At 44.3% G+C, this 25,800-nt stretch overlaps 1 protein-coding gene across 11 annotated transcripts in view; it reads left to right on the top strand.

Annotated features, from left to right (window-relative positions):
- Window positions 6,651–25,800, top strand: part of FAN1 (FANCD2 and FANCI associated nuclease 1) — a 41,984-nt gene continuing 22,834 nt past the window's right edge. For 4 of the 11 annotated variants that reach the window (XM_013993249.2, XM_013993248.2, XM_021098740.1 and 1 more), the window contains exons 1-5: window positions 6,672–6,868; window positions 7,730–9,124; window positions 11,779–11,919; window positions 14,276–14,477; window positions 18,719–18,952. In XM_013993249.2, the coding sequence (XP_013848703.1) occupies window positions 7,879–9,124; window positions 11,779–11,919; window positions 14,276–14,477; window positions 18,719–18,952 (1,823 nt within the window). In that variant the 5' untranslated portion in view covers window positions 6,672–6,868; window positions 7,730–7,878. Of the gene's footprint in view, window positions 6,998–7,202; window positions 7,561–7,729; window positions 9,125–11,778; window positions 11,920–14,275; window positions 14,478–17,816; window positions 17,914–18,718; window positions 18,953–25,800 lie in introns of those variants that run through there. The other 7 variants (XM_005659803.3, XM_003121666.6, XM_021098743.1 and 4 more) reach the window with 7 other exon arrangements.

The following is a 25,800-nucleotide window of genomic DNA, read 5'->3' as shown; positions in this document are numbered from 1 at the left end:
AAACAGTTCTCAAAATCTGTTCACTGGGAGTCCCTGCTGTGGCACAACAAGACTGGAGGCAGCATCTCTGGAATACTGGAATTCGGATTTGATCCCCACCCTGGTGCGGATCCCGTGTTGCCACAACTGCGATTCAGGTTGCAACTGCAGCTTGGATCTGATCTCTGGCCCGGGAACTCATATGCTGCAGGGCAGCCAAAAAAGAAAAAAATAATAATAACAAAAGTAAAATTAAAGAAAAAAAAGATATTCACTGAATAGTCCAGCCAGAGTTCCCTCTGTGCACTACATTTGCTGTGCTGGTTACTGGATTTATTGCATTCCCTTAAATAGTTTCGGATTTTGTTTTGCTGGGCAGTTTCATTACTTCTTTTATTAGTTGTATCCTTCTGAGACTGTTTTAAGCTTCATTAAGGGTGAGTGTAGGAGTTCCCATCATGGCTCAGCAGAAACAAATCGACTAGCATCCATGTGGTCGCAGGTTCGATCCCTGTCCCAGCACAGTGGGTTAAGGATCCAGCATTTCTGTGGCTGTGGCATAGGCCAGCAGCTACAGCTCTGACTGGACCCCAAGCCTGGGAACATCCATATGCCATGGGTGCAGCCCTAAAAAAAAGGACCAAAAAAAAAAAAAAGGTGCGAGGAATTTGTCACCTATTTTTCCTCTAGCGATTCTCTCTCAAGCTTTAAGTGTATGTGGATCACTATTCAGCCCCTCAAGTTCCAAGGGGGCCCCTCAGTAGCTCTCTGAGCCTGAAGAGATGCAGCTTGCTCCTCAGGAAGATCCAACCATCTTGGCCCTGATTCCAATTTCTGTGTAAACTCATCGAGACTGGGTGCTAAGGCCTGGAAACTGCCTCTAAACAGCAGGCTTTCATGATCATTGGTTTCACTTGTTTCCCCTATCTCAGGGACCACAATCCTGCATTGCCTCCCCCCGCCCCCCCGAAGCATCCCATACTCTGACCTCCTATCCCACTGGCTCACTCACTGTCAAAACTCAGTTGATCCTTTAACTCAGTGATCCTTTAACCCGGATGGAACACCCAGTCCCCCGATTCTACCCTCTGTTCCTTGCCCCCTATCCATCATCACTTGCATGTTTACTCTCTAAACTTAGCTATCATTTTAATTATTTATTTGCACAAACACTCAAGTCCCTTGCTTTTCTCTTGCTTCTTCATACTTACTTGGCAAAGACCCCAACTATGATGAAAACTCCCTCTGTTCCCTCTCCGTTTCTGAACTTGTGTGGCTAAATGGAGTTTGAGAACAACAGGTAACTTTGTTGCTGGATCTCACTTCCATTCATGACGGTTGACTTCAGGTAGGTCCTAAATGCTGATGATAATTACTCTATCTTTTCTTTGCTCTTTCATTCTTCCACTCCCCTAGATAACCACTTTACAGTTTTTCCCCTTTCCTAAAATCTCCAAATATTCTGCCCCATTTTAACTCTCAGCAGGTGACTTTGTTTCATGTTCATTGTGAAAACAGAAGCAACCAGAGAACTTTCCCGTGTCCCTGCCTCTGAATCTGCACATCTCCCCCCACTGATGCCCAAACTCTGCCTCCCCTCCTATTAGGATAGATGAGCTCTTAAAAAAAAAAAAAAAATTATCTATCTATCTGGCCACCCCTGAAGCATGCAGAAGTTTCCAGGCCAGGGATTAAACCCACACCATAGCAGTGACCCAAGCCACTGCAGTGACAATGCCAGATCCTTAACCTGCTAGGCCACCAGGAAACTCTCTGGATGAATGCCTTTTTTTTTTTTTTTTTTTTTTAGGGCCCTACCCATGACATATGGAGGTTCCCAGGCTAGGGGTTGAATCAGAGCCATAGCCGCTGGCCTGTGCCACAGCCACAGCAACACAGGATTCAAGCTGCATCTGTGACCTACTCCACAGCTCATGGCAACAACAGATCCTTTAACACACTTTGCAAGGCCGGGGATTGAACTCACATCCTCGTGGATACTAGTCAGGTTCTTAATCCACTGAGCCACAACAGCAACTCCTGGATGAGTCCTTAAGGCCAACCCCTTCACTTGTGAACTGTACTCCATCCCCTAATCTACCTAAGAACATTCCTCCAGCAAGTCTTCTTTCTTCTATTCTCCATTACACTTCCTGAGGCTGTTTCTTCTGCCCATAACTATACCCTACCTTACCTCTGCCCAAATGTTACCTTCTCAGGAAGGTCTTTCCTTACCACTCTTTCACACTGTAATCCCCCTCTCTGCCCCATAAAACAGAACCATGATCTTTCTGTTTTATTTCTCTTCAAAGTACTGTTGACAAAAAAAAACTAATCGGTGGATCTAAGAAAGGAATAGAACACTTTACCTGAGCCACATTGAGGATTATAAACTTGGAACAATAAATTTAATATGATAATTTGATACATACATATATTAGGAAATGATTACCACAATAAGGTGAGTTAATGTCTCCATCCCCTCGCATAACTATTTGTATGTGTGTATGTGTGCACCATTTAAGGTCTATTCTCTTAGCAACTTTCAAGAAAAATAATAAACTATTGTTAACTATAGTCACCATGCCGTACACTAGAGCCCCAGCACTTACTAATCTTATAGCTGGAAGTTTGTACCCTTTGACCAACACCTTCCTATTTCCTAGGTACTCTATTTAAATTGTGAGTTTCTGTGGACTTGGAGAACAGTCTTGTGGTTGCCAAGGGGGAAGGAGAGGGGGAGTGGGAGGGAGTGGGAATGGGATTGTAGGAGAAAATGCCCAGATAAAAAGGTAAAAAGGAGACACCCTGGCCATGATGACTAAGCAAAGTCCAGCCAACTGCCCCTAACCACCCCTCCCTCACACATCTGCTTCTGTAAAGTTGCTTCCGAAATTACAACCCTGCCTGTTCTCATTGCAGTCCAACCAGCCAGGCACGGACCTGGAAGAGCTAGCCCATAAAAGCCTTGTGAAACCCTTCTTTGGGGCTCAGTCTCTGGAGAGCGATCTCCTCTGAGCCCTCTGCATAATAAACCTGAGTACTCCAACTCTCCCAGTGCTCGCTTGATTTCTCACCAGGTGAAAGAGCTGCTGGAGCCTCAGGGCTTCTGGGCAGCTGCCATAATAGGATAGACTGGGGATCTCCGGTTGATAGATGCAAACTATTGCCTTTGGAATGGATAAGCAATGAGATCCTACTGTATACAGTGGGAACTATATCTAGTCACTTATTTTATTTTTTTTAAAGGAGTCCTTTTTTTAAATTTTTTTTTTGGTCTTTTTGCCTTTTCTAGGCCCGCTCCCGCAGCATGTGGAGATTCCCAGGCTAGGGGTCTAATCAGAGCTGTGGCCACTGGCCTACACCACAGCTCACAGCAACGCTGGATCCTCAACCCACTGAGCAAGGCCAGGGATCGAACCCGCAACCTCATGGTTCTTAGTCGGATTCGTTAACCACGACGGGAACTCCTCTAGTCACTTATGATGGAGCATGATGGAGGATAATATGAGAAAAAGAATGTATATTTGAATATGCGACTGGGTCACTTTGCTGTACAGTAGAAAATTGACGGAACACTGTAAACCAGCTATAATGGAAAAAAATAAAAGTCATTTTAAAATAAATAAATCGATAAATAAATAAACCGAGAACAGCTTCTCAGAAAGCTCCAAGAACAGTTATCATTAAAGGTCAAAGCACAGTAACATAAGTTTTTGAGACAGAGGTATTACCGAGACTTTACGAAATCCAGATCTATGCAAACAAAGTGAGTAGTGGGTTGTCATGTCCTCTTAGTAGATTAAGAAGGATGTTTAGAAGATTAAGTAGATTAAGAAGGATGTGCAGACGCACAATACACACTAAAGGGAAGGGGGGGCTTGGGCGCTCCCTTGTGGCTCAGCAGGCTAAGGACCCAGCATTGTCACTGCAGTGGCCTGGGTTACTGCTGTGGCATGGGACCCTGGCTAGGGAACTTCCACATGTCTTGGGGTGTGGCCAAAAAAAAAAAAAAAAAAAAAAGGCCCAAATGGGCAAAGAAAAATTTTATGTTTAAATTTTTCTCATCTTGGGAATTTCCATCATGTCACAGCAGAAATGAATCTGACTAGGAACCATGAGGTTGCGGGTTCAATTCCTGGCCTTGCTCAGTAGGTTAAGGATTCAGTGTTGCTGTGAGCTATGGTGTAGGTAGCAGATGTGGCTCGGATCTGGCGTTGAAGTGGCCGTGGCATAGGCTGACAGCTGCAGCTCCAGTTGGACCCCTAGCCTGGGAACCTCCACATGCCGTGGGTGCAGCCCTAAAAAGACAAAAGACCAAAAATAAATAAATTAAATTAAATAAATTTTGCCATAAAAATATGAATTTTATTTCATCAGTACTCTTCTTTTAAGCTCTCTACATGATTTTATATTTTGTTTTTCTCCATCTTCCTCCAACAGAATGTATTCTCCATGAAGGCAGAATTTTTCCCCATTTCTCTTTCTGTTCACGGCCATATCTTCAGTGTCCAGAACATGGTACAAGGGAAGCACTCAATACATATTTGTCAGTGAGGTCCCTGTTCATACCCTTTTCTCTTTGGTTTGTTTATTCATTCATGGATTCATCTGACACATATTCATGGAGTAATCATACAGTGCTGACCACTGCTGAAGGCAGTGGTAGAGGAAAGCTCTCAGGGGATTCTGCCTCAGAAAACTTCCATCTGGATCACTCATTGGGTGCTGGAACCAGCTGGTATTGCAAGCAGCTCTTTGTAGGAAACTGCCCTACGCAGGAAGCCCCATTCCTTGTTACTCTAGCAAAGCCACATTGAAATTAACTTAAAAAATTTTTTATTATAATTGGTTTACAATGTTCTGTCAATTTCTACTGTGCAGCAAAGTGACCCAGTCATACACACATATATATTCTTTTTCTCACATTATCTTCTGTCATGTTCCCTCACAAGTGATTATATATATAGTTCCCTGTGTTATACAGCAAAATCTCATTGCTTATTTACTCCAAATGCAATATGCATCTACTAACCCCAAACTCCTAGTCCATCCCACTCCTGCCCCCTTCTCCTTGGCGATCACAAGTCTGCTTTCCATGTCCATGAGTTTGTTTCTTTTTTCTGTAGATAGATTCATTGTTTTTTGTTTTTTTTTAAATCCTTTTTTTTTCTTTGTCATTTTAGGGCCACACTTGCAGCATATGGAAGGTCTCAGGCTAGGGGGCATATTGGAGCTGTAGCTGCTAGCCTATACCCCTGCCACAGCAATGCCAGATCCCAGCCCAGTCTGGGACCTAGACCACAGGTCACTGCAGCGCTGGTTCCTTAACCAACTGAGCAGGGCCAGAGCTTAAACCCAAGTCCTCGCGCATACTAGTCAGATTCATTAACGCTGAGCCACGATGAACCCAGTAACTAACTTTTAACCAGGCACCAGTATGCTCTACTTATCTCCAGCCCAAGCACACTATTCAATTCTTTTAATCACACAATACTTTGCCTAACTTGTTCAGTAGATCTAAGAAGTAGAAACAAAGTGTAACAACAGATGGCCAGATCTCTTCCCTAGCATCCCCTTCAGTAATCTCTGGAAAACAACCTGTATGAACAAGATAGCATCTAGAGAAAGACCAAAGTAAGTGACATTCCTGCTCTCAGTGAGGAATGTCAAGGACTCTTGACTCCCCCATCTCTGTGATTACTGAGATCACTTTCTTTTTTCCCTTTAAAAGCTTTTGCGGCAGAGCAGAATATTGGGAGGTGGTTTTGGGGAGACACTGAGTCCACTATCTCCCCAGATTGTTGGCATTCTGATTCAAGGTAACTTTCCTTTCTAGTGACATTTGTGAGTATAATTTTGTAAGCACCTGGACCCCCATTTGTTAACATTGTTGGTGCTCAAGGGCTGACTGATAAACTTACAGTAATTTTTCAGTTGTTAAATATAGCCATTACTTTAAATTATACCTCATTATATTAAATTAAGCTATATTAAAACAAAGAAAAACTATATTAAAACAAACTAAACTAAATGGAAAACAAAAGTAAGAAATATCCAAATTCACCACTCCCTAATTACCTGACTACATTTTATTATTCCCTTTTTTTAATTTTTATTTTTAATTGAAGTATAGTTGATTTACAGTGTTTCAGGTGTACAGCAAAGTGTTGTACATATATATGTATTCTTTTTCCTATTCTTTTCCATTATAGGTTATTTCAAAATATTGAATATAGTTCCCTGTGCCTTACGGCAGGGAACAGCATCTCTGCGAACAGCGTTGCTGTTTATCTATTTCTTTGTTCTTGAGGCATCTATTGCATTAGGCAGAGAATAGCATCTCTACTAACAGCGAATCTGTGAACAGCATCTCTGCATCTCAGAGAACAGCTGGCAGATGTCCAGCACTTGCTGAGTCTTCCTTCTTTCTGGCTAAGTAGAGTTCACACCTGTATCTCCTCCCAGGATGCCCCTTCCCTAGACATAGAATGTTCTCCGACCAGCAACCCGCTCACGTTCCAGGCGCCGGGCTCCTCCAGGTGCGAAGAGTCTCATAGACTCTCGGCCAGCTCAGCCTGCCTGGAGGGCAGGATGCCTTTAAGAGGAGAGGGAGGAACGATCGATCACTCGAGCCTCTGCTGGCCGAGTCTGTGGCGGCCGAGCCGCGGGGAGCAGCTGGGAATGCCTGGCGCGTGGAGCGGGTTGGAGGCGCGGGGCAGCTGAGCTGGTGTTATCCGCGCCTCGGGGTGCCCGGACTGCCGGAGGGACAAAGGGGAGGGGGCACAGGGGAGGGAGACAAGAGAGGGGAAAGAAGGAGGGAGAGAGGGAAGGAGCAAGGGGTGAAAGACGGACTGGCGGGCAGTGGAACCCCCGGTGCGCCTCCCAGGTGCGCGGGCGGGCGGTGCTCAGCCCCAGCCTCATGTTCGGGGGCGGGGCTACGGTGGGGCCTTCAAGTGTGTGGCGGAGGCTTGCGACTTGGAGCTTTTCTTCTTGCAGGCCTGTGCTGCCCGAATGGGTAGGCGTTATCTGTCCCAGAAAAAGTTAACAATGCAGTGGTTTTAGAAAAGGAACTGGCATAGTCAGATGTGCCTTTTTAAAAAAAGCGGTTATTTTTAAATTTTAGGAATGTTAGAGCTGGAGTTCCCATCCTGGCGCAGCGGAAACGAATCCGATTAGGAATCATAAGGTTGCTGGTTAGATGCTGGTTAGATCCCTGGCCTTGCTCAATGGATTAAGGATCCGGCGTTGCCACGAGCTGTGCTCGCTGACACAGCTCATATCTGGCGTTGCTGTGGCTATGGCTAGGCCAGCAGCTGTAGCTGCAGTTGGACCCCTAGCCTGGGAACTTAAATATGCCGTGGGCGCGGCCCTTTTAAAAAGCGGAAAAAAAAAAAAAAAAAAAAAAAAAAAAGAACTGGAGTGCCTTTGTAGCGCAGCGGGGTCCAGCGTTGTCACTGCTGCAGCTCAGGTTGCTGCTGTGGCCTGAGTTCCATCCTTGGCTGGGAAACTTCCCTATACCGAGGGCGCGGCCAAAAGCAAAAAACTTATCCCCACAAAGTCCAACGCCATCATTTTATGGTAAGGGACACACTGAGGTGATATGGACATCTGATAGGAGGGTCTTCTGGCCCGGAGTCCACGGTTTTTCCTCATACCAAGTTTGCCATTGCACGTTTTAGAGTTTTTGTTTCCGGTTTTTAGTTGAATTCACAAAAATGTTGTTAACCCGCATGTTTTTATTTTGTAGGAAGAAGAAATTGACTAAATGAATAACATGAAGTCCAGTAGAATCCCACTTTTTATGATTTCAAGTCAGGAAAGTAAGAGTAAACCATTGTTCTTCCCCAGTGATATGCTGTATTTTACTCCTGGAAACACCCAGCTTCTCTAATACTCATGATGTCAGTGGGGAAATCTGCCAAAAAAAGACCTTGTAGAAGTTTATCAATAAGCAAAACTAAAAAAAATGAGTCTAACTCTATTATTTCATTTTTTAACAATGTACCGCCTGCCAAACTTGCCTGCCCTGTTTGTAGTAAAATGGTGCCAAGATATGACCTAAACAGGCACCTTGATGAAATGTGTGCTGACAATGGTGACATCACTCCAGGGGACCCAGGGCACATTGGCTTAGCAAGTTCAAATGTGTCCACAGTAGATGTAACCAATACTGCTTTAGAAGATGTAATGCCAGAGAAGTCATCACCATCAAAGATGAATTTAACCCCTGGCCAAAGTGACTCAGCAAAAACGGGCATGAAAAAGAAGACCAGCCCCTACTTTAAGAATAATGATGACTTGGTGGGCAGAAATCAAGATGAACTGAGACATCTTAATGTAAAAGTCATCTCTCTGGGAAGCCTGTCATCTAAATTGTCCCGAAGATACATAAAGGCTAAAAGATCAATAGGTAAGAGTGAGGGACTTGCCAATCAGAGTCCCCAGAGTTCCTCATCCTCAGTGGTTAAGAGCCTGGTTGAAAACCATTCAGAGATTGAGGACCAGGGTCAACTTTTGGAGAATAGTTCTCAAAAGGAAAACATGTTTACCTATGATTCTCTTGAGGAACCACATACTCCTGAAGGCACTAAAGTAATGGAAATTGAAGACCAAAAGCCTACCGAGGAATGCAGATCAAGCCTCACCCTTGCATTTTCAGATAACACTCCTGTGTTAATTTCACCAGATTTAACTCTTGGGAATGCATTAAAGTCTACTTTAGAGGACGGCCTTTCAAAGCCAGAGAGTATCAAAGGAGTAGATGGTAAAGGTGTTGCGAAATGTGGGGCAGGTGATTGTGAAGAGGTGAAAATGACTCTTGTTTCAGAAGCTAAAACACAGATGTCACATTGGGAGGCAAAATCTCCTAGCTCTAAGCACGATGCTTCTAATTGGAGTAACATTCAAGCACTTCCTCTGGAAGACGACAGCAGCTCAAAGAATGAAGTCACACACAGAATTCCTTTGGAGCAGGGGTTAAGCTGCGATGTTTCTAGTGTAACATGTCCAGTACCCTTGGATTATCCTTACTACCTTCGGAATTTCCTCATGGTGCTGAAAGCCGTGTTTGAGAATGAAGATGATGGGATGCTCTTTGATGAACATGAGAAGGGAATTGTGACTACATTTCATCAATTATCAGGTATCTTAAGCCTCTCTGCTTTAGGGGATTGGTTTCCCATTTGCCATACTGATTTGGACTGGGATGTGATGGGCAGTAATCTAATGACCACAAGGAGTCAGTGTAGTTTGAAGGTCCTAGCTGTCGTCATGGGAATCAACCAGCTACAAAGTTCCACAGGAGAAGGATATGCCTGTGAAAGGGACAAGATTTGTGCCTGGTGATGCTGGTTCCTTTACAAGCTGTACTTTGATTATAATGGAAGCAGCTGTTGCTGTTTGTCCTTTTTTTGTATATTTGATGGTTGTAAAACAACCTTTCCCTGATAGATTGGGGGAAAAATGCACTGTGACTAAGGAAGGTGTACTGTGCATTTATTTTGGGCATGTAATCAAGTTTACTGTTAGTTGTTTTTATCATTTTCCAACACCATTTCCTCAAAAATGAAAATAACAAAATACGGGGAAAAAAACCCCCAAGATGTATTGAAGCGTATTTTTTCCTCCAACAATATTTTAGTTGCCTGGACTCTGCCTTTTAAAATCAGGCTGTGCTGAAAATGGAAACTTTTTTTTTTTTTTTTCCTTTTCTTCATTTTTGGCCACCCTGCGGCATAAGGCGCTCCCGTGCCAGGGATCAGAGTTGCGACTTAAGCCTCAGCTGCAGCAATGCTGGAGCCTTTAACCCACTCTGCCGGGCTGGGGAACAAACTTGTGTCCCAGCGCTCCCAAGGTGCTGGTGATCTTTTTGAGCCACAGTGGGAGCTCCAGGAAATGGAAACTTTCAAGCTAAATTGGTACATTGTTTTTTTGGTCTTTTGGGTTTGTTTTTTCTTTTTGTTTTCTTTTGTAAATTGATATGTTAAAAAATATGCCTTAGTTCCTTGGCCCAGGGCAGTGGCTATAAGCTGATAGCACTGGTTTAGAGTAAGAGCTCCCCTGTTGGCTCCTCATGCAAAGGTTCTTGATGGCTCTGAGTCCCTCCCCCAGTAAGAAAAGCTCACTTGGGGCCCTCCTGACCTCTAGTAATAGGAGCAGTTCTGACTCCTCAGTAGAGTTAAAAAAAAAAAATCCTGTTTTTTTTTTTCTTTTTTCTTTTTAGGGCCACACTTGTGGCATATGGAAGTTCCCAGGCTAGAGGTTGAATCAGCTACAGCTGCTGGCCTATGCCAAGACCATGACAACACCAGATCCTTAATCCACTGACTGAGCCCAGGGATGGGACCCACATGCTCACAGATACTAGTCGGTTTGTAACCTGCTGAGCCACAATGGGAAGTCCCTGAATTTTTTTTATTTTGTCTTCTTTGTCTTTTTAGGGCTGCACCCGCGGCATATGGAGGTTCCCAGGCTAGGGGTCTAATCAGAGCTATAGCTGCTGGCCTATGCCACAGCCACAGCAACGCCAGATCCGAGCTGTATCTTAGACCTACACCTCAGCGCACGGCAATGTTGGATCCTTAACCCACTGAGCGAGGCCAGGGATAGAACACGCAACCTCTGGTTCCTAGACAGATTTGTTTCTGCTGCGCCATGGGAGGAATTCCTGAATTTTTTTTTAATATGTTAAAAATAATGTTCTAGTGAAGAGTTTTTGTTTTACACTCATCAGAGGAAATATGGCTCTGTTTGTGTTACTTTTAAACACATGGGTGACACTGTGCACAGTTTTATGAAGTGTCCATACAGTGTCCATCTCTACTTGGCCTCCCCTGGACACAGGCGTGAATGACACTCCATTGACTTTCATGTCCTGGGTGGTCATAGATCTTTGTTTGGGTGCTGGTTGCACTCTTGTAAGCATTTGCTTTAATAGTTGGTGGCACTTTGCTTCTGTTTGAGTGAGAAATATGAACAGTTTCCTGGCATAAGTTCTGCAGATTGTTGTGGGTTGCTCTCCATGCAGAATCGTTTACAGTGTCTATGTATGAAAATAACTACTGCAAATTGATTTGCCTCTTTAAAGAAAAAGGGAAGTAAATGTTGAAGTTTTAAAAAGTAAAAATATTCTGGAGTTCCCTGGTGGTGCAGTGGGTTAAGGATCTAGTGTTGCCACAGCTGGGAGCTTCCATATGCCTTGGGTGTGGCCATTTAAAAAAAAGAAAAGAGGAGTGCCCATGGTGGCTCAGTGGTTAATGAATCCGACTAGGAACCATGAGGTTGCAGGTTTGATCCCTGGCCTTGTTCAGTGGGTTAAGGATCCGGCGTTGCCGTGGTGTAGGTTGTAGACGTGGATCGGATCCCGCGTTGCTGTGGCTCTGGTGTAGGCCAGAGGCTACAGCTCCGATTCGACCCCTAGCCTGGGAATCTCCATATGCCGCAGAAGCAGCCCTAGAAATGTCAAAAAGACCAAAAAAAAAAAAAAAAAAAGGGAAGAAAAAAGTAAAGGGGAGTTCCCGCTGTAGCATATTGAATTAATGATCTGGCTTGTCTCTGTGGAGGTGGTGATTGGACCTCACCCCCCCATCCAGGGCAGTAGGTTAAGGAGCCAGCATTGCTGCAGCTATGGTCACAGCTGGGGCCCAGATTCAACCGCTGGCCTGGGAACTGCCATGTGCCTCAGGTGTGGCCAAAAAATGAATAAATGAAAGTAAAAATAAAAAAGTAAATGATATCGTATGTTGTTTTTGAGATGGAATAGAATATTTTTCACTGTTTTTCTTAACTTTATTGCAGCTAGTGGTCAGAAGCTATATGTAAGACTTTTTCAACGTAAATTTGGCTGGATTAAGATGAATAAATTGGAATATGAAGAGATTGCCTCTGACTTAACTCCTGTGGTTGGAGAGTTGACACAAGCCGGCTTTCTGCAGACGGGTATGGTTAGTCAAAAGGAATGTAAAGTGAAAACAGGACGTGAGGAATTGAGTTTCTGCATAATGAGGATGATATTAGTATGGTGGTGTCTCCTGATTGGTGCCTGATAAATAGTAATTGGGTGCTTTTTGTTTCATATTTCAAACTGAGTTTTTAATCTTCTTAGGACTGCAAATTACTCACAGTATGTTGAAGCCATTCTCAGCCTGGGTTAAGACTCCTAGGATAATGAAAGGTCATCCGCTGCTGTTTCCTTGCCGGTCTCAGGTTTAGGCCCATGGAGTCATTAGGTACAGATGGGTAGCTGGATCAATGGAAGAAACATCCCTCCAGCTCCCCTGCCAGCAAGACCTTCACTCACCTGACCCAGATTCCTCATCTTTATGATGGAACGAACGAAGCTGGTTTCTTTGAATTTAGCATCACGTCAAATCTTTATTGACACCCACATGCCCACACAGACAGCTCCTATAATCATTAGGTTGATAGTCTCAATAATTGCTTAATTGATTGAGGCCTGTGTGAGTATGAGGTAACCCTGGTTGTCTCTTAGCATTCATTAAGTACCTACTTTATTGAGTATAGGGTTGTACTGGAAGTGTGGGAATAAGGAGGAAGAGAGATGTGAGTCCTGGGTTCAGGTTGCTGACAGTTTAGATGAAATGAGGGAATCAAGCCAGAGCCAGATGGTTTCTGTGCAGCAGAGTTTGTAGTGGAGAGCGCCAAGTCAGTGCGGTTAAAGTGGAGATGGGGAAGGCCAGGGGAGTCTGGAGGCTCTGGGGATTTGAATGGTTGTGAGCAGGGCCCAGGGTTTCCTCATGTCAGGGCCATCAGTGTCACTGGGCACTTGTATCCCAACCTGACTCGGAAGATCAGGTTCAGATTCTAGAAGCCTAAGGATGTAACAGGCATGCTGGGTGAGCCTTGGCTTACTTTTGAGTGACCTGTCATCACCAAGGCCAGAAGCCCCATGGCCCACCATGGCCCCGGTCCAGTCCAGGTCCTGCCCACACAGCCTCGTGGGGGTAGTTCGGGCTGTCTCCTTTACTCTGCTGTGGCCACGCTGCTCCCATGGGTGTCCTTGCAGAGTGCAGCCCTCTTTCAGAGCCTTGTGCTTGCTGCCACTAGGCTCACCCCCTCATTTCATCCAGCTCTGCTCCTTGTTGCCTTGGCAGAGATTTGACCACCTTGTCAGCCAGCTCCCTGCCACATCCAGGTTGCCTTACCCAGCTCTGTTTTTCTTTTTCTAGTTCATTTTTCCTCCTTTGTTTTATTTATGCTTTCATCAATTGTATTGACTTATAGTTGATTTACAGTGTTGTGTTAATTTTTACTGTATAGCAAAGTGACTCAGTTATACAAATATATTCTTTTTCATAGCCTTTTCCATTATAGTTTATCCCAGGATATAGAGTAGAGTTCCTGTGCTATGCAGTAGGATCTTCTTGTTTATCCATCCTGTATGTAATAGTTTGCATCTACTAACCCCAATCTCCCATCCTATCCCTCCCCAACCTCCTCCCCCTTTGGCAACCACAAGTCTTTCTCTACGTCTCTGAGTTTGTTTCTGTTTCATAGATTCATTTGTGTCATATTTTAGATTCCACATTTCTTTTTCTGACTTACTTCACTTAGTATGAGAATCTCTAGGTCCATCCATGTTACTGTCAGCCCTTCTTTTCCTTTGTAGCAGTTATCACCCCTGACAGATACTTGTTTTGCTAGGAGGTAAGCTCCCTGTGGGCATGTAGTGTGCCCTGGGCTGTGGTGCTACTTGTCAGGCAGTGTCCACCCTGTGAGGACTTGCTGCCTGGACGAAGAAGGCCCTGCCCTAAGCTGTGGATGCCCTGAAGGAGAGACCAGCCGGCTCTGATTCAGCTGCGTCCTGGGCATTGCTTGCTATCTGGGACCTCTAGTAGTGTGACAGACACATATATGTCCAGTGAGTGACCCCAGGAAAGGGAGGGTTCCTAGCCTGAGGCATGTGGGGCGCGAGGACCTGAGCAGAAGCAGGTGACTCTGCCTTGCTTTGGAGAGGCCCAGCTGGAGCTTTTGTAAGGAGTGACTGTGCCAGTGAGCTTTGACGGAGGACGCCCAAACCAACATGGCTGTCCATGTGGGTCTTCCTTTTCTTCAGATTTTCCTTTACTTTTTAGTGAGAAGTCCTGTTGTTATATAACGTCTATGAAGTAACTATTTTCCATATTTTTCAATAGTTTGTTTGGCAAATGAAAATTTCCGTAGTAGCATTTCATTCTGTTTACCTGTAAGCTTTCTCCTTAAAGTAAGTCAAACTAGCAAATAGTAAGTTTATTTAAAACTACTTACAACTTTTTTCTTTTTTAAAATATTTCAGAATCTGAGTTGCAAGAACTCTCAGAAGTGTTTGAGCTACTTTCTGCTCCAGAACTAAAAACCCTGGCAAAGACCTTCCACTTGGTGAATCCCCATGGACAGAAACAGCAGCTGGTGGACGCTCTTCTCAAGCTGGCCAAACAGCCGTCAGTCTGTACTTGGGGCAAGAACCAGCCTGGCATTGGTGCAGTGATTTTAAAAAGGTTTGGGGTTATTGTTACAGTAAAAACATTTAAAATGTTGATAGCAGGTATTAACTTCTTTTGATGGATGGTATGTATTTTCAGGTTGTAATTGGTTTTTTTTTTTTTTTCAATTGCAGTTAGATTGAGAAGGCAGAGAACCTTAATTATCAAGACTGGGTTCTTTCTTGGTTTATTATTCCTAATTCCTGTAATACCATACTGCTTTCTAGGACTAGGAGAAATCAGGAGGCAGCAGAATAGAGATATTAGGCCCTTGGCAAATTCTGGTATTTTATTCAAGAGAAATGCAGTTTTAATTGTTATTCTTAGACAGTTTAAGCATAAACTAATCATTCAGGTTTTTATTTTAGTAAACTCTTCATTGAAACATAATCCGTCAGTATTAACATAAACATAAAAATTTACCAAAAACTGTGGGTGGTTTCTTATGTCCCCATAAAAGCTCCTGAGCTGTTCCAGATTGGGGAAGACTGTAAAAACTTTTAGAGTTTATTTCGTCCTCCCTGTTATGTGTAAAATATAACTTTATCAGCTTTAGTCTGGGAATCCACTTTCTGGAGTTATTGAGGAAGAAATAATACTTTTGAAAATATTTTAAAACAATGTTAATTTGTTTTGTGTAATAAGTGTGTGTGTGGAGTTCCCGTCATGGCACAGTGGAAACGAATCCGATTAGGAACCATGAGGTTGCGGGTTCAATCCCTGGCCTTGCTCAGTGGGTTAGGGATCCGGCATTGCCGTGAGCTGTGGTGTAGTTTGCAGATGTGGCTGGGATCCCGCGTTGTTGTGGCTCTGGCTTAGGCTGGTGGCTACAGCTCCGATTAGACCCCTAGCCTGGGAACCTCCATATGCTGTGAGTGCGGCCCTAAAAAGGACAAAAAAGACCAAAAAAAAAAAAAAAAAAAATATATATATATATATATAAATAAGTGTGTGTGTATGTGTAATTTTGAGCTGTTACGTGCCAAGAGCTCATCCTTGTTGGGAAGATACTACAAGTACTAATCTTTAATAAAACATAGATGTAAATAAGGCATCCATTATTAAGAAAAATGTCACTGCCAACCCTTCAAAAAGGATACCATAGATTTTTATTTTATTTCATTTTGTTTTCATCTTTTCTAGGACTGCACCTGTGGCATGTGGAGGTTCCCAGGCTAGGAGTCTAATTGGAGCTGTAGCCGCCGACCTACACCAGAGCCACAGCAATGCCAGATCCGAGCTGCGTCTGCAGCCTACACCACAGCTCGCGGCAATGCCAGATCATTAGCCCACTGAGCAAGGCCAGGGATCGAACCGGAAACCTCATGGTTCCTAGTCGGATTCTTTAACCACTGAGCCATGACGGGAACTCCAATGCCAAAGATTTTTAAAAAGTATTTTATTGGACTATCTGTTGGTAGTTAATTGATTTAGAAGTATAAAATCCTCATCCCTGTGGTATGTTAAATGTCTTTCTTTTTTTAATGTCTTATAGTTCTTTTATTTGATTGTATTTCATAAGTGATGTTATATATAATATCTTATAAGTAAATGAATAGTAAATCAGCAGCCTTCTCTTAGTACAAGCACTTAGCATGTGAACAGAAATAATAAAAGAATTAAGGTGAACTTTTTTTTTTTGGCAAAGGAGAAAAAAATAGCTTTTATTTATTGTTTTTCCAGGCGAAGGAGTTCACAACAGGCTAATGCCCTAAAGACTTTTTGCTTTTTTGGGGGGTCACACCAGTGGCATATGGAAGTTCCCAGGCTAGGGCTTGAATCGGAGCTACATCTCCCAGCTTACGCCACAACAATGCCAGATCTGAGCCGTATCTGCAGCTTACACTGCAGCTCGAGGTACTGCCTGATTCCTAACCCACTGAGTAGAGCCAGGGATCAAACCCTCATCCTCATGGATACTATTCAGTTTCATTTCCACTGACCATAACGGAAACTCCTAAGAGGAACATTTTTTTAATCACTGATATTGCAATTGTAGGAAAATGAGAATCTCAAGACTATTTTGGTATACTAAAATCACTGTCTTTTGGCATTCACCTTGTGGCTCAGTGGGTTAAGAACCTGACATAGTGTCCGTGAGGATGCTGGTTCGATCCCTGGCCTCGCTTACTGAGGCTAGTGGATGTAGCTTGCATCTGACCCCTAGGCACGGGTCCATATGCCACCATTATGGCCCTAAAAAAACAAGGAAAAAAAAAAGTTTATTGGGAGTTCCCAGGTAGCACAATGGATTAAAGATTTGGCATTGTCGTTGCTGTGGCATGGGTTCAATCCCTGGCCCTGGAACTTACGAATGCCATGGGTGCAGTCAAACAAACAAAACACTGTCCTTTAAGGTTTTTTTTTTTTATTGCAGGATAGTTCATCTACAATATTATATTACTTTCAGGTGTATAGCATAGTGATTCAATATTTTTATAGATCAGACTTCATTTGAAGTCATTACAAAATGATGGCTATATTTCCCTGTGCTGTGCAGTATATTCTTGTACAGTATCTATCTTATGCATAGTAATTCATACCTCTTAGTCCCCATCATCCCCCTCCTTTCCTCTTGCTCCCCTCTGGGAACCACTAGTTTGTTTTCTGTGTCTTAGTCTATTTCCGTTTTGTTATATACATTTGTTTTATTTTATTTTTTTAAGTTAAAAACTTTTTTCTTTTTTTTTTTAAACCTATTTGGCCTTGCCTGCAGCATGTGGAAGTTCCTGAGTTAGGGATTGAACTTATGCCACAGTAGTGACCTGAGCCACAGCAATGACAACACTGGATCCTTAGTCCACTGAGCCACCAGGAAACTCCCTGTTTTATTTTTCAGATTCCATATTAAGTGATAACATACAGTATTTGTCTTTCTCTGACTTATTTCAATAAGCATAATAATCTCTAGATCCATCCATGTTGTTGCAGATGGCAAACATTTCATTCTTTTTTATGGCTGAGTGTCCCCTGGAGGGCAAAATCACCCGCAGCTGAGAGCCACTGGCCCAGTGGAAGACCTCACATTTTCCTATCATCCCAGAAGCTGTTAAGTGAAAAGCAGTGCTGTATCACTGGTCATAGAGAGCAGTGCCACCATTTTATATATATGTACATCACATCTCCTTTATTAATTTGTCTGTTGATAGAGAGCATCCTTTAAAATTTTACTTTGTTTCTTCATTAAGTTGTGGAGCTCATTAGTGGAATCTCAGAGTCTCTGAAAGCTCCATAGGGAGCAATACCTGTTATCCTCCTCTGCTGTTACGAGGAAACAGGAAAAGCCTCTTTGTCGACACTTTTTTGATGATGTAGGTAGTGGCTGAGCATTTTGTCTAATGCTTCCTTTTGCAGCTTGGAATCTCGGTCCACTGGGACATCCTTGGGGTTCTGCATGGAGAAGGAGGAAGAGGATGCTTTTTATCCGTCAGTGTAGATGCATAGTCCTCAGGTAGATGGGGTGAGCTGGGAATCCTACCCTGTGCCCTCACGGCTCTGATGGCAGCACTGCTCTTTATGGCAAGGGATGCAGCGCTGCTTTTCACTTTACAGCTTCTAGGATAATAGGAAAGAGTGAGGTCTTCCACTGGGCCAGTGGCTCTCAACTGGGGGTGATTTTGCCCTCCAGGGGGGCACCTGGCATCGTCTGGATGACCAAGATGGGTAGGGGTTGCCATGGCATTTAGTGAGTGGAGTCCAGAGTTTCTGCTGAGCACCCTATCATGTACAGGGTTGGCACCACCCCCAGCCCAGCCCCTAGGAGAGAATTATGTGGCCCAGATGTCAACAGTGAAACCCTGCTGTGTGTAGTATCCAAGTTGTTACAGCCAGAGGACCCTGGTCTTAACATGCCTCCTTATCAAGAGCCTTTGATGATGACATTTAAAATAAAGACCTGTTATTTAAATTGTCGCTGGAGTCAAGAATTGAGAATTGCTGATGTCAAATAGGTAGTACTTTTATGAGTTTTCCTGGTATTTCCATGTTCAGGAACAGTGTAAATCCTGTCCTCTTTTATTGAGGCAAGCAGTGCATGAAATCATTTCAGATGTAATTCTGTTTTATCCTAACTGTGTTGCTAGGTGTGGCTCTGAGCCCCAGAGAGGTTAAGAAATGCTTTAACGTCACACAGCTGTAGGGGTAGATTTACTTCAGGCTTAAAATAATGAATGCTGTTTAGCTTTAAATAGTTTGTGAAATCTGACCTCCAAATGCCTATAAACTAGGAAGTTATTTCCACATTACGTACTTTTCAGAGCTAAAGATTTGGCTGGACAGTCGCTGAGAGTCTGTAGAGGCCCTCGGGCTGTGTTTTCCCGGATCCTGCTGCTGTTTTCATTGACTGATTCCGTGGAAGATGAGGAGGCTGCCTGTGGCGGTCAGGGCCAGCTTTCTACTGTCCTGCTAGTCAACCTTGGCCGCATGGAGTTTCCCAGGTACACCATCAATCGGAAAACCCAGATCTTCCAAGATAGAGATGATCTTATCAGGTAAGATCATGTTTTTCACTATAAAGTCTATGTATTTTTAAATTTGTGTAGCAGACTTTATTATTATTTTTTGCCGTCACAATAGAAACATGAGTTCAGAGCCAAAATAGTTTTTGTAGTTTCTGTTTTTTGTTAATCTTTCTGCTTCACTTATATACATTTCCGGGACTCTAAGAAGAACCTGTTTAGATTAAGGTTGCTAAGTCTAATGAGTTTTGAGTTGGAGCTACAAAATTTTTCCCTGATTTATGTTTCCAAATAGCTTAGGCAGAGAGCATTTTTTAAATATAGACATTTGTACAGACCTGCCTGTGAGTATGTTTTTGGCATGAGCAAGGCTGGAGGTGAGTGTTTCCTAGCAATAGTGCTTCAAATAAAGCTAATACAGTTGACTGAAAAAAAAAATGCACAACCTGAAAGTTGAGAGTTATGTTTTATTTGGCAGACTTTCTTAGGACTTAAGCCTAGGAGGCAGTATCTCAAATAACCCCAAGAAGACTGTGAAAGGGGGTGAAAGGGGAGTTAGGACATATAAGAGTTTTGCAACAAAGGGCAGGTAGTCACAACATCAAAATATCCCTGTTGGGAGTTCCCGTGTGGCACAGCGGGGCAGGTATCTGGCATTGTCATTGCAGTAGCCTGGCTCGCTGCTATGGTATGGGTTTGAGCCCTGGCCCAGGAACTTCAGCATGCCACCAAAAAATAGATAGATGGGCCCACCATTGGGCAGCAGCAGTCACTGATGACTGTGACATCCTTTGTGTAGTGGTATGGCAGGCAGTATTTTATTTCTCAGTACTGACTTGTGTACTGTACACCAGTATACAAGATACTGGAAATTTTCTCTAATGTATTTTGGTGCACGGATTTAGTGAACATTTAGTTTGACTGGCAAAGGTAAATTTTGATAAAAAACGGAGTAGATCATGCAGAAAAAAAAAACAAACCTTGAATTTCTTGAAGAATTTTTTTTTTTTTTTTTTTTTTTGTCTTGTCTTTTTAGGTTTGCACCTGCAGCATATGGAGGTTCCCAGGCCAGGGGTCTAATTGGAGCTGTTGCTGCCAGCCTACACCACAGCCACAGCAACGCCAGATCCGAGCCACGGCTGCGACCTACACCACAGCTCACGGCAACGCCAGATCTTTAACCCACTGAGCAAGGCCAGGGATCGAACCTGAAACCTCATGGTTACTAGTTGGATTCGTTTCTGCTGCACCATGACGGGAACTCCCTCCTAAAGAAAATCTTTAATAAGAAAAATTAATTTGGATGTCCTAAAATGTCACTCTTGATTCTTGATTTAAGGTTTATGACTCAAATTTAACTGAAATTATTTGATTTTAGGAAAGTCATTTAGTTGTTTTCTAGCATGTACTTTCAAAAGTAAGTTATTGAGGAGTTGCCGCTGTTGGTGCATGGGTTAAGAATCTGACTGTAGCAGCTTGGGTTGCTGCAGAGGCGTGGGTTAGATCCCTGCCCTGGCAGTGGGTTAAAGGGTCCAGCATTGCCAAGCTGAGGTGTAGGTTGCAGCTGTGGCTCAGATTCAATCCCTGGCCCGGGAGCTTCCATATGCCACAGGTGTAGCCATTTAAAAAGACAAAACAGGGAGTTCCCGTTGAGGCGCAGTGGTTAGCGAATCCGACTAGGAACCATGAGGTTGCGGGTTCGGTCCCTGTGCTTGCTCAGTGGGTTAACGATCCGGCGTTACCGTGAGCTGTGGTGTAGGTTGCAGACGCGGCTCGGATCCCGCGTTGCTGTGGCTCTGGTGTAGGCTGGCGGCTACAGCTCCGATTAGACCCCTAGCCTGGGAACCTCCATATGCCATGGGAGCGGCCCAAAGAAATAGCAAAAAGACAAAAAAAAAAGACAAAACAGCAGGTTATTGAAATTGTTGACTCAAAGCAGGGTCAGTATAAACTGATGTTAGCCCATTTTGCCTTAGTTTTCAAGGGAGTTTCTTGGTGGCCTAGCAGGTTAAATAACCAGCATTGTCACTGCTGTGGTATGGATTTGATCACTGGCACAGGAAATTTGGCATGTCACAAATTCAGTATCTTATTTGTGTCCAGTTGGAATAACTTTTAAGTCAAATCTTCTAATAAGGGAGTTCCTGTCATGGCTCATCGGAAACAAATCTGACTAGCATCCACGAGGACGCAGGTTTGATCCCTGGCCTCACTCAGTGGTTAAAGGATCCCGTTTTGCTGTGAGCTGTGGGTCGCAGATGTGGCTCAGATCTGGTGTTGCTTTGACTGTGATTGTAGGCTGGTGGCTACAGCTCCCATTCAACCCCTAGCTTGGGAACCTCCATATGCCTCGGGTATGGCCCTAACAATCAAAAAAAAAAAAAAAATCTTTTAATGAGAATATTTCCTCTGGAGTTCCTGTTGTGGTAACAAACCCGACTAGTATCTATGCAGATGTGGGTTCAATCCCTGGCCCTTTTTAAGGATCTGGTGTTGCCATGAGCTGTGGTGTAGGTCACAGATGAGACTTGGATCTGACATTGCTGTGGCTGTGGTGTAGGCCTGCAGTTGTAGCTCCAACTCCACCCTGGGAACTTCCACGTGTTGCAGGTGTGGCCCTAAAAGTTAAAAAAAAAAACAAAAAAAAAAGAAAAAAGAATATTTCCCCTGACTCTGGTTTCAGTTGTCTCATATCCTTTTACCTTTTGTTTTCAATGACTTTTTGCTGTTCAGTTTTGTGAGAACTCTGAAGCTAAGTTCCAGGCTCTCTGTATTAATGAACCACGAAACTTCTCTGTGCCTCCATTTCCTCATCTGTAAAATGGGGAGAATAGTAGTATATTCCCACAGATTTGTACTGATACATGTAAAGTGCCTAGAGCCTGGCATGTGGGGATTGCTTAGTATGTCTTTGTATTTTAATTATCATTATTACTGTGTATCTAGGGGAGATTACTTTTTTTGGAACATAGAAAGAGTTATTGCATGGCCAAACAAGGATAATGGGTAGCTCGTGCTCAGAGACCCAAAATCTTGGGAAATTGCTTTTTAGTTCTGTGATCAACAAAACCACCGTTAAGTTAAAAAATGTGGAGGGTAGGGAGAAAAAATAAACTATCACATATTCTTTTCAGAAAGTAGGAGATAAAAAAATAAAAAAATAAATAAATAAAAATAAAAGGGAGTTGTGGCTCAGCAGAAGTGAATCTGACTAGGAACCATGAGGTTGCGGGTTCAATCCCTGGCCTCACTCAGTGGGTTAAGGATCCGGTGTTTCTGTGAGCCGTGGTGTAGGTTGTAGACGTGGCTCAGATATGGCGTTGCTGTGGCTCTGGCATAGGCTGGCTGCTGTGGCTCTGATTAGACTCCTAGCCTGGGAACCTCCATATGCCATGGGTGCAGACAAAAGATAAAAAAATAAAAAATAAAAATTAAAGTAGAAAGTAGGTATCCTATAAATATTAAAAATAACTGGAATTCCCGTTTTGGCTCACTGGGTTAAGAACCCGACATAATGTCTGTGAGGATGTGGGTTTGATCCCTGGCCTTGCTCAGTGAGTTAAAAAATCTGGCGATACTGCAAGCTACGGCATAGGTCTCAGATGTAGACTCAGATCCGGTGTTGCTTTGGCTGTGGCATAGGCCTCAGCTACAGTTCTGATTGGACCCCTAGCCCAGGAACTTCCATATGCCTCAGATGCAGTGATTAAAATAAAACAAAACAAAACTTTTTGTTATGCAAAGTGCCTTAGCATGTAAATGAAACTGGCTTTACCCGACTTTAGGAAGGGTGCTTGTACAACATCTGTAACATGACACCTTGCCTGAGAAACCTTTCTGGTCACTTTAGTACTTGAAATAATTGATCTTTTCTTTCCTCTCATTTATTTAGTGTCCATGGATTGAGTGCTGGGTACCTCTTATGTGCCCAGGTGATGGAGTCGCAGTGTGAACAGATAGGGTCTTTGCTGCTGTGGGCTTGTGTTTTACTACGGGAGATAGAAAAGAAAGCAGAATAATATGATAACTGAGGGGCAGGCTTTAGATAGAGTGTGAGGCAGAGAGTATTCCTGGATGGTGACATGGAATTGAGGCTTGAGAATGAGCAGGAGCTGACCCTGCAGAGATCTGGGTACCTATTCAGGTTCTGTGGGTGCATGTGCACAGCAGACCTCTGGCCGGAGTGCTTGGGCAGTGCGGAGGGAGGTTACACAAGAAGGCAGCTCGGAGTGCTCAGCCACCAAGCCCTGTGAGGCCTGAGTCATACTCTGAGAGTGGGGAAGCTAAGGGAGGGGTTTGGGCAGGAGAGGGGTTTGTTTCACATTTTGCAGAAGCATCCTGTGGAATAGAGGGTGAGGGACAGCTGAAGAGAAGCCTCAGCGTTTATCCTCAGGGTCCAGGTGAAGGTCTTGGTGGCAGGCCCTGGAGGGAGGTGCTTTGGAGATGCTTTGGAGCAGAGACGTGAGTATGATTGTGATTAGATTATGGTCGTGATTAGGTATGGGGAGAGGGAAGCAGTAAGTTGAAGATGGCTCTGGGGTTTTGACCATTGGTGGTGGTACCGTCAGATGAGACGAGATTGGGAGGGAGAAGGTGGAGGGCTGGCAATGCCCCTGGCCATGCCCCTGAGTCTGTCATGTGTGGCACTGGGTGCAGTCAGGACCTAGGACAGCACAGCTGTGGAGGATGAGCCTGGGCACAGGGCTGGGGTTTGAAGCCCAGGGCAGAATGGTGTCCCCAAGGGAGAGAGAAAGAAGGAGCTTGGCAGCCAGCACCTAGAGGTCAGGCAGTGAAAGGAGCTGCTGGGAGGGCAGGAGGGAATTGAGTGCATGTGGGGGGCAGACCTGGAGAAGAAAACTCTCAGGACAAGGTGTCATGTGTCTGCAGTTGGCTCATATTCCAGGAAGCTGGTGGGAAAAGGACTCTTAGGTCCAGTGGGATGTGTGTGATGGTGTCCTGGGCACGGGGCTATGGGGATGGGTGATGGACCATAGAAGCCATGTGGGGATGTGGGCGGGGGGACTGGGGCAGTGCGGTAGGGTCAGCTCTTGGGAAGTCAGTACTTAGGAGTATCAGAGGAGAGCTCCTCCTGTAGGGGCCTGTGCAGGCAGGGCCTTTGTGTCCCTGTAATTTAAAGGTAGGAGATGTTCATGCACACATCCTGATAAACCCATAGAAAAGGAGAGGCTGATGGTGGAGGAGGAGGGGGTCCTGGGATATGAGACCCCAGCAGGAGGGTGGGGTGTGGGCAGGGCTGAGGCTGCCATGGGTCGGGGGGCCTCTTGTGCCTCCATCCTGTCCCCTGGGCGTGTCTGAGGAGGAAGCTTCCAGGAGTGAGCTGGGCCAAGGTGTGAGCCTAAGCTGAGCAGTCCTGTGGTCATCTTCATGATCTGGGCGGGGTCGTGATCCCACAGGCGGGGAGACACTCGTGGCTGGGCAGACTTCGCAGCAGGGGCCGGGCTGTGCCGTAGGGAGGGTCTTGGCGAAGGTGGGTTTGGAGGGGTCACTGGAGGTTAGGATCTTGAGGGTGGTGCTGTTCATGGGGACAGAGGGTCTGAGTGGTTTCGGATGTTTGAGTGGTAGAAGGAAGGTGGAGAATTGGGCTCTTGGTGGGAGGTGGACAGTGCTGAAGTCACAGCTGTCATGGCAGGAGACGGAGCAGAGGTGACGGGAGGCTGTGGGTGCTGTGAGGAGGTGTGGGTGTTGGAGGATGGGTCTTTCAAGGAGGGAAGAATGATTTGGAGGCAGCGGTGGGAAGGAATCCTCCATCCGTCTCAGCCCAGAGTGAGAAGAGCCACCTGATCACTTATATCTGGAATCTAATATGCAGCACAAATGAGCCTATCTACAGAAAAGAAACAAATTCATGGACATGGAGAACAGACTTGTTGCCAAGGGGGAGGGGGTGGGAGTGGGAGGGACTAGGAGTTTGGTGTTGGTAGATGCAAACTATTGCATTTGGAGTGGATAAGCAATGAAATCCTGCTGTATAGCACAGGGATCTATAGTCGCTTGTGATGGAACAGGATGGAGGATAATGTGAGAAAAAGTGTGTGTGTGTGTGTGTGTGTGCGCGTGTGCGTGCATGTGCGTGTGCATGTATATATACTGGGTCACTTTGCTGTACAACATAAATTGACAGAACATTGTAAATCAACTAAAAAAAGAAAAAAAGAGCCATCTGGGCTCAACTTGAAGGTTGGGCTTGGTTCAGGCTGTGGGGTGTGTGGGGTGGGCTGGGCTCTAGAGGTGGGCCAGCCTCCCAGCACCCACTCCTAGTTTCTCTTTTCTGATAACCTTAGAATTGTGCATCACATATTATAAGAAAATAAGATTGAAGAATTCATGAGCAGATTTTTATATTTAGAAAATATTTCTTCTATTCCTATTTGATAGTATTTGCACACATTGCTGGTGCATGCTTTTCTTTTAGGTGTGAGTCCAAAACACAATAACTGTGTACTTCAAGTGTTACAGAGTTGACTGGGCAGATGTCTTTGTTTTGGTATCTAAAGCAGTGAGAAGTCGTCTTTTTAATTTTTTTTTGGCCAAGCCCGTGGAATGCAGAAGTTCTTGGGCCTGGAGTCAAACCCTGCCACAGCAGTGACCTGAGCCACACCAGTGACAATGCCAGGTCCCTAACCACTAGGACACCAGGGAACTCTTAAGAAGTTGTCTTTCTTCAGTTAAGTGGGTTCATAACATTTTAGCATTGCCATCTCCCAAAGAGTGTCCCTGAAGTTATTTTTGAAAATCCCAAATAATTCCTTTAGCTTGGGCAGCTTCCCTCTGACTACTTCTGACTTAATGGTTAAATGACCAAATCTAGAGTTCTGTATAATTCTGAAGTCAGCTACCTATTTACATGGTTGCTGCTAGAT

The sequence above is a fragment of the Sus scrofa genome, chromosome 1, assembly GCF_000003025.6.
Source record: "Sus scrofa isolate TJ Tabasco breed Duroc chromosome 1, Sscrofa11.1, whole genome shotgun sequence".
NCBI classification, from domain to species: Eukaryota; Metazoa; Chordata; class Mammalia; order Artiodactyla; family Suidae; genus Sus; species Sus scrofa.
This window is presented reverse-complemented; position numbering and strand designations above follow the sequence as displayed.